The following is a 9,054-nucleotide window of genomic DNA, read 5'->3' as shown; positions in this document are numbered from 1 at the left end:
AGATACTAAGTCATTATAATGAGATATTAAGTCATTATAATGAGATAGTAAGTCATTATAATGAGATAGTAAGTTGTTATAATGATTTACAAGATCTTTATTTTTCTAACACAGTGATGGAAATTGGCTTCCATAGGTTTAGGTTGAGTTACAGGTAGAAAAAAACAGACATATATGACAAATAAATGACATATAAAGAACATAAAAACACAATAAACTTCTTTGATTTACTCTTTGTTTGCAGTTTTATTTTGTTATGTGGACACATCGACACTGCAGAGATTATTCATATGATTATGATTATTAAAATGCAACAACACATTTTAGGGTTTTATTCAGGAGTTAAAAATATGATTTAATGCATTCTGTTTACTGATTTAATACTCTTAACTATATCTCCAGAGCTTCGCTACATTTTTTGCAGTTTGGACATGTGATGTTCGATATGAATAAACTTAATTAAACAAGCGGTCACCGGCTCCACCTGTTCCTTATTAATGCAGAAGTATCTCGTTGACATTAATTAAGTTATTCATTGTATTTAATCTGGCAGCTAAAGGTTCAATGAATAAAATAGTCTCATTTTCATAAAGATATAAATACGACGTATCACTTAGTATTCATATGTATCTGACGTGATGACACAGAATGGAGGAAAAAATAGATATGAGTCATAAAAAAATCTTATTTACAGAAATGTCTGAGGTCGCCCCCTCAGATCTCTCTCTGAACCCTTTGAGGGGCCTCAACCCTCAGGTTGGCAAACGCTGTATGAGAGAGCTGAGTAGTTTCGACTCAAAGGTCCTCTTACTGGCTTTGTTCCTCAGGGAGCTTTCATTAGCACCTGATGAAGACCATGTGGTCGAAAGACAATAAGTTCGTTGAGTCAAAATTACATTTCCACGATAAACCATGTTTTCATGTTTTAACAATAACAAAACATTAATAATATTAAAAACAAAAACAATAATAAAAATAACAACAGTAATAATATTAAAACAATAATAATCATGATATTAATACTACTAATAATAATATTTAAAAACAACAATAATAATAACAATATTAAAACCAACAACAATAATATTAATAATATTAAAAACAACAACACTAATAATTTAATAAAAACAATAATAATAATAATATATATTTTTTAAATAGTAAAAATAACAACAATAATAATATTAAAAACTACAACAACAATAATAATGTATTCAGTCTTCTATTAACAACTATCTTAAAGAGTCAATCGTGAGGGATGAATTATTACAAACAGCAAAAACTGAGCTTTACTGAAGACCTGGACTCTGGATCTGGTCTCTGGATCTTTGTCTGGACCACATTGTCCTGGAGGCTGTTATGGTCTTCATCTGGTCTTGGAGGCTGTTCTGGTCTTCATCCCTTCATATACAAACCCTGTTCTGTCCTCTTTAAATGTGTTTATTAATAATGGTAATAATAACTTCTTCATGTGAAGCAACAGATAAACGTTTATTTTCTTTTGAATGGAGTTCTGTGTGAAGTGCTCCACATTATGACAGAGCGGAACTAATGTTTCTGCCTGTTTTTCCTGCCCGGGAGATGATCGTGGTTGCACGCGGGAAGCCAGTGCGAGATGGCGGTCGACACACAGACCGTGTAGGACTCTCATCAGAGATATCCGCCGCGTTGTTGGTTTAAAAACCTTCCTGCCTTATCTCACATCCCTTGCTTCTGACGTGAGCTCTATGGAGGGGGGCAAACCGAACCTGGCCCTGGTCTACCAGGCGGTCCAAGCTCTGTACCACGACCCGGACCCGGCCGGGAAGGAGCGAGCCTCCGTGTGGCTCGGAGAGCTCCAGAGATCGGTAAGAAGAAAATGGGGAGAGGCCGGGGGAGGCTTTAGGTGGGGGGACCGGCGGAAGGGTTCCGAAGTGGTGCTTCTAATGTGGTCCGTTTGGACCGGGTTTAAACATTAGAACCGTACCTGTTCAATAAAAGCACAGGTGAGCTGAACTGCGCAGTCTCAGAGGAGGAACCGCAGGTTCACGTTAGCATCATAGCTAACGCTAAGCTAAGCTAAATGAATGGATCACAACACACAAACTGTGCTAGCTCTCATATGTAGCTACCTTCATTAGCTGCTGCACAAACAGGGAGGTTTATTATTATTATTATTATTAATATTGTGTGTTTTAAAGGCGGAGATTCTTCTGTTTTTAGTCCCAGAGGAGTTAAAGAAGGCCACAGCTAGCTCCGTTAGCATGTTAGGCTAATGTTAGTGTGTTGCATTAAAGTTTAGTCTCTCACGCGATCAAACGTGTCGTCACTAAAGTTTAACGGACAGGAAAAGCCTCAAAACCCAAAACCTGTTTTAAAAGCAAGAGTGCATCTATATTTATATTATTATTATTATCTGCAGGAGAGAAAACAAAACTCCAGAAATTAAAATGTTTTAAAAAATTTAAACTGACAGGGAGAGAGAGGGCCAGAGAGGGAGAGAGAGGGAGAGAGAGGGGGGGGGGGAGAGAGAGAGAGACAGACATGGAGGGAGATAGAGACAGACAGACATGTATGTATGTTAAATCGTTTTAAGCGTTTATTAATCAGTGTTTCACATATTATTATTTATTTAATTTATTTAAAGGGACCATGTACAGTTTAAACATAAATGTCTCCATTCAATGCACTGTACCAGATTCTAGGCAGGTCAACAAGGACAAGACAACACAGTAGAAGGAAAAGACATAATACAGAGATATACCATAAAAAACATACAAGACACCCAATACAACGCTACACACAAATAGCTCATCAAGAATTAGTGTGTGTCAATAAAATCAAGTCATAAAAGACCACAAGAGTTGAGGTCAGTGTGTGCAGTGTTGTGCAGTTTTTAAAAGACTTTTCAAGTTGGCTTTAAAAGTGCTAATAGTGTTGCAGCTCCTCACAACTTCAGGCAGGCTGTTCCACTGGTGTGTTGATTAGGACGTTGACTCAGTGGATGATGCGTAACATTAATTAAACAATCAACACAAATAGAAACATATTAAAATAAAGTGCACAAACACACCCGGGGGGGAGAAGGAAGTGACGCCACACGAACACAGCTGTTCACTGCTTGCTGCCTGGTTCTTGTGTTAAAAATGTTGCTTAATAATGAATAAATAAAAAAACTGCATTAACACGCGATAAAATAATTGTCGGCGTTAATTAATGAATGCGTTAACGCGATAATAACGCATTAACTTGCCCAGCACTAGTTTATATATGAGTAAATTGTCCCGGGGCTGACAGCTGCGATCACCTGTAAGTGTGATTCACAGCGTTAAATGTCGCGTGAGTTGAAGGTGTGAGAATAAACGATCACACAGTTGTTGTTGTGATGTCACTTTGTGGTTCTGGAGGTGTCACTCAAACTGGACTGCTTGCATCATTGGGGCGTGGCCAAGACTCAGACTCAGAGACTCGTTTCCTGCTGTGGTGTGGTTGTTGTTATTGGTGTGTGGTTGTTGTTATTGGTGTCTGGTGGATCTGGTTCAGCAGGTTCTGGTCCTCTTGTGTGACTATCAGCAAACACTGTGGCTCTTATAAATCCCACATCGCCCTCGTGTTTGGCTGATAGAAATGATGCTTCTGTTCCGTGTTGTACCTGCACAGGTGACCCTGGTCGCACAGGTGACGGCTGGATCTCCTTATGTATTCAGCTGAAAACGTATCTGGACTGTTGTGGTTTGTAAAGATCTGGTTCTGCACGATGTCCTGGATCATGTTGTTGTTGTTGTTCCCATGCTGCTGGTTTCTGAATGAAACCAGATCGCATGCTACTTGAATCTGAAGTAGACTAGCGTATCAGGGTCCCTTCAGGTCCAGGACTTCAGATCAGGACTCCTCATAGACCTGTTGGGAATCCACACCAGGACTTGAGTCTTGGTCTTCAGATCAGGACTCCTCATAGACCTGTTGGGACTCCCTCAGGTCTGCTGGAAACACCGATGTTGCTTTATGTTTCGGAGGTTTTGAGGACAGAATCCAAACCAGGACCAGAGTCCAGGTTTGAGGCCTGGTGGTCCGACCAGGTTTGGAGTCTGAGATCAGCAGTGTGTTGTATTCCACCAACAGAAACCACAGAAGAAGAAGAACACCAATAACATAATGTTTCCAACCTGAGGGGTCATAATGTTCATTATTATTCTTATCTTTCTTATCTGTGACGTTTTAAGACGTCACAGATCTGTTTTTAGTCTACCTGGTCGACCCGGTCTGCAGATAACTGAAATAATAGAATAAATAATATTAATATTAATAATAAACGATAATGTAATGACATCACTTCCTGTCCTACAGATGTACGCGTGGGAGATCTCGGATCAGCTTCTGCAGCTCAAGCAGGACGTCGAGTCGTGTTATTTTGCTGCTCAGACGATGAAGATGAAGATCCAGACATCCTTCTACGAGCTTCCACCTGAGACCCACAATGCACTGCGAGAATCGCTACTGACCCACATCCAGAACCTCAAAGACCTGTCGCCCATCATCGTCACACAGGTAACGCATCTCACCTGCATTTTCATCACAGAAATAACATTTCAAACACTTCACCGAAAGACAACAGGCTGTAAAATCAACAGATTGAATTTAACAAAGAATCCAGATGAAGGAGAGCGAGTTAACGTTAGTGGTTAAATAGCTAGCCGCTAACGTTAAAGGGGCTTTAATTGAGTTACATGATGATGCCTTCAGGCTCTGCTCAGTGAACATGAGTACTGGCTGAATGTACATTATAACTTTATCATGATGTGTTCACATGTCATCTGTAAAATGTAGTTTTGGTGATAAACTAGAATAAATCCAGTAGTTTGAAGGAGATGTTTTCACATGAATATAAAATAGATATTAGAGATGAATTATGAGCTGTTTAACTTCCTAACACGAGCTTTAAAAACTGATTATTATACATCAATATATACAACATGATGCTGTTGTTGAAATTTTAGGATTTTACTTTGTGTTTTTGTGATACAAAGTAGTTTACATAGTTTAACCATGCTATTATTTTAACAGTTAAAAGAAACATTCAGAATACAGCTTAGTTAAACTCAGGAGTATAGCTGGTCCACCTTGAGTCCACCAGAGTTGTCGCTACATTTAAGGTTTAACCCCTTCACTTAAATCATCAGCTGGCTGACAAGCAAGACAATAGAACTTAACTTGGGTCTCCTCGAGAGTATTGAGGAGTTGAAGCATTTATTCCCCAAAAAATAAACAGTACAAACACTGAACCGCCACGTTCTCGGCTTTAACTCACCGATAGCTTCTCAACTAGCTAAGATAAGCTAAACTAGACTAAACTTAACTTCATACAAAGCTGACAACCTTACAGCTAAACTAGACTAAACTTAACTTCATACAAAGCTGACAACCTTACAGCTAAACTAAAACTTTTTTGACCTATAGCTTGCATCAGCTTTTGGTTTCCAAAGTGTGGAGGAACTCCGAACTCTTACAACAGAATCAAAACAAGAAGGAAGCCGTTAAAGTTAATATAGCTGAGCTTCGTCACACGTGAACAGAACAAAAGAGGAAGTCTGTTTGTATTTATCCAGTAAATTAAAGTGTTTCTAGTTTATTCTCTTGAACCACTTTACTGATCTTGTTTTTGTTAATCTCTTTTTCCTCAGCTGGCTTTAGCCATCGCAGATCTCGCTCTTCAGATGGCCTCGTGGAAAGGATGTGTTCACACGCTCATAGAAAAGTAAGACTTCCCACAACCACACAGCTGAAACTTTTTAAACAAACGACATGTTGACAGTAGACAGGAACTACAAATATGGCCAACGGATCAGTCAGTGATTACGTTACATTTGAGTTTGTTTGAGTCCAAAAACACACTTAAATGTTCAATACATTATAGACGGAACGTTTTACAGATAAAATATCTTTGATGGTGAAAGACGTCTTTCACACCTGCAGTGCTGTAACTTTCACACCTGCGGGACGTTTGCCTGTAACTTTCACACCTGCGGGACGTCTGCCTGTAACTTTCACACCTGCGGGACGTCTGCCTGTAACTTTCACACCTGCGGGACGTCTGCCTGTGACTTTCACACCTGCGGGACGTCTGCCTGTGACTTTCACACCTGCGGGACGTCTGCCTGTAACTTTCACACCTACAATGCTGTTGTCCTCTGTGACTCACCTGTCCATTTCTCCGCCCCCTCTCAGGTACAACAATGACATCAGCTCGATGTCCTTCCTCATAGAGATCCTCACCGTGCTGCCGGAGGAAGTTCATAGTCGATCTCTGCGAATCGGAGCCAACCGAAGGACGGAAATCATCGAGGATCTGGCGTATTACTCCAGCACTGTCGTCACTTTGCTGGTTCGTTTACCTTATTTCGAGCTGTTTAACTTTCTGATTTTCACAGTCGTGAACATTTGATGTTAAATGACTTAATGTTTATTGTTTATTATTAAGACGACCCCCATCTCAGACTGAAACGCAGAAATCCTCCTCACTCTTTTGTTTTTACTTTATTTAAGACGTCGTGTGTGGAGAAGGCGGGTAGCGACGAGAAGATGCTCATCAAGGTCTTTCGCTGTTTGGGTAGCTGGTTCAACCTGGGGGTCCTCGACAGTAACTTCATGGCCAGCAACCAGCTGCTCATGGTCCTCTTCCAAGTCCTGGTGAGGTTTATACTCGTCTAAACAGGTTTACAGGGACGCCTGCTTCCTGTTTTTACAGGATCATCGTGCATCATCTGAAAAGGATGTATGAAAACAGTCGCATACGCTACAACAGTGTTCGGCCTTATGTTTCCCACAGCAGAGGGATGAAACCTCCACCAACCTCCATGAGGCGGCGTCGGACTGCGTGTGCTCGTCCCTCTACGCAATAGAAAACGTAGAGACCAACATGGGGTTGGCTCTACAGCTCTTACAGGGCGTCCTCACGCTGGAGACGGCGTATCACATGGCCGTGGCTCGAGAAGACCTCGACAAGTGAGCACCTTCTAAATTCATTCTCATTATTCATCCCTAAGTAGATTGATCTCTGCCAGGGGGATTTCTGTAATTCATAGAGGCAGCAGCGTTACGCTGACGACATAGCGCTAATAATAATAAATATTATTTATACAGCACTTTATTTATAAAAAAGTGCTTTAGGTAGTTGGATTTCAATAATTCAGGAGGTGTCAATAATGTCAGTCGATTAAATATAATACAAAAATAAAATGGAATAGCATTACTTTTTAAGATAAAAAAATATGTAATGAAAGTAATTATACTGATCAGATACGTGGTAAATAAATCAGTGTGTCAGCCTCATTTCCGTTTGATTTCTGCCCTCAGAGTGCTGAACTACTGCAGGATCTTTACCGAACTCTGCGAGACATTTTTAGAGACGACAGTCAGGAGTCCAGGCCAGGGTATGGGAGACCTGAGGACACTGGAGCTGCTGCTGATCTGTGCAGGACACCCGCAATATGAGGTACAAAAATAACCACAACACAAGTACATTAACACTACAGCACACTCGGTACAAGGTACAAAAATAACCACAACACCCTCAGTACAATGTATGAAAATAACCACAACACAAGTACATTAAACACTACAACACCTGCAGTATGAGGTACAACAATACAAGGTACAAGGTATGAAAATAAACCCTTCCGTTTGATCTCCATGAATTTATAATACTAATCCTCTTTCCTGGTCTCCCTGTTGTCTTGTATTTGTTCTGATCCAGGTCGTGGAGATCTCCTTTAACTTCTGGTACCGTCTTGGAGAACATCTGTATAAAATAAATGATGCAGCGCTTCACACCATCTTCAGACCGTACATCCAGAGACTTCTGCACTGTTTGGCACGACACTGTCAACTCGATCCAGACCACGTAAGTCACCTGATCAGGTCTACACAGAACCATTTGAAACTGATAAAATCCTCAGCCAGAACTTTATTAGTCAGATATTAGTCGCATACTTTGATATAAAATCAAGACAACTCACACAATTCTCTCACACATACTGTTCAAGTTCTGTTGGTTTTAGTTCTGTTGTAGTTAAAATGTCAACTATCTAATTGTTGTGACCCAACAGGACGGAATCCCAGAGGACACAGATGATTTTGGGGAGTTTAGGATGAGAGTCTCTGACCTCGTTAAAGACGTCATTTTTCTTGTTGGATCCATGGAGTGTTTCTCTCAGGTAAAGTTTGAATCTACAACAAAAGGCTTGCTTTCTATTCGGTGAACAGGTCGATTGATTCTATTTTTAAATGTTCTCTACTCTTTATTTTCAGTCAAATATTCTACTTTAAAAGATGTTCTGTTTGTTCTCTTTCATATTGTACTTTAATAGATGTTCTGTTTGTTCTCGTTCATATTCTACTTTAAAAGATGTTCTGTTTGTTCTCGTTCATATTCTACTTTAAAAGATGTTCTGTTTGTTCTCGTTCATATTCTACTTTAATAGATGTTCTGTTTGTTCTCAGTTATATTCTACGTTAAAAGAAGGAAACCCTTCCTGGGAGGTGACGGAAGCTGTTCTATTCATCATGGCTGCAATCGCAAAAAGTGTAGATCCGTGAGTATCTGAAGATTCTTTTTAGAATCAAAGTTTTTTTTTTTCTCCTTCAGGAGAAAGAACGTTAAGGATATCAGTTTATTTTTTAACCCTAAACCTCCTGGTGTGTTCTGTTTCTGTATGATTATTCTGAATCAGTCAGGAATACATGTCATGAAAAAGTTTAAAGTTCAGACTGACTCTGTTTTTGTTTATCTTTCAGAGACAACAACCCAACGCTGTCGGAGGTGTTGCAGCAGGTGGTTTTACTTCCGGAAACCGTCCATATGGCAGTTCGTTATACGAGCATCGAGCTGGTCGGGGAGATGAGCGAGGTCGTGGACAGAAACCCAAGATTCCTCGGTAAGCGTTCATGATTTAGTTTAAGATTAGTGAGTGAGGTGTCAGCAGGCATTCAGTGTCAGAATAAAACGGTTCAATGGCAGACTAAAACGGTCCAATGGCAGTTCAATGGCAGACTAAAACGGTCCAATGGCAGACTAAA

At 40.1% G+C, this 9,054-nt stretch overlaps 1 protein-coding gene across 1 annotated transcript; it reads left to right on the top strand.

Moving 5' to 3' along the window:
- Window positions 1–1,585: 1,585 nt before the first annotated feature.
- tnpo3 (transportin 3) lies at window positions 1,586–9,048 on the top strand. The gene is made up of 11 exons (XM_031839822.1): window positions 1,586–1,847; window positions 4,327–4,527; window positions 5,661–5,734; window positions 6,205–6,361; window positions 6,523–6,666; window positions 6,806–6,981; window positions 7,333–7,471; window positions 7,733–7,879; window positions 8,085–8,192; window positions 8,479–8,570; window positions 8,773–9,048. The coding sequence occupies exons 1-11, from the start codon at window positions 1,728–1,730 to the stop codon at window positions 8,924–8,926; spliced, it is 1,512 nt and encodes a 503-aa protein (XP_031695682.1). The 5' UTR covers window positions 1,586–1,727; the 3' UTR covers window positions 8,927–9,048.
- The last annotated feature ends 6 nt before the right edge of the window (window positions 9,049–9,054 follow it).

The sequence above is a fragment of the Anarrhichthys ocellatus genome, unplaced genomic scaffold (assembly GCF_004355925.1).
Source record: "Anarrhichthys ocellatus isolate YVR2014 unplaced genomic scaffold, GSC_Weel_1.0 scaffold1980, whole genome shotgun sequence".
NCBI lineage: Eukaryota > Metazoa > Chordata > Actinopteri > Perciformes > Anarhichadidae > Anarrhichthys > Anarrhichthys ocellatus.
This window is presented reverse-complemented; position numbering and strand designations above follow the sequence as displayed.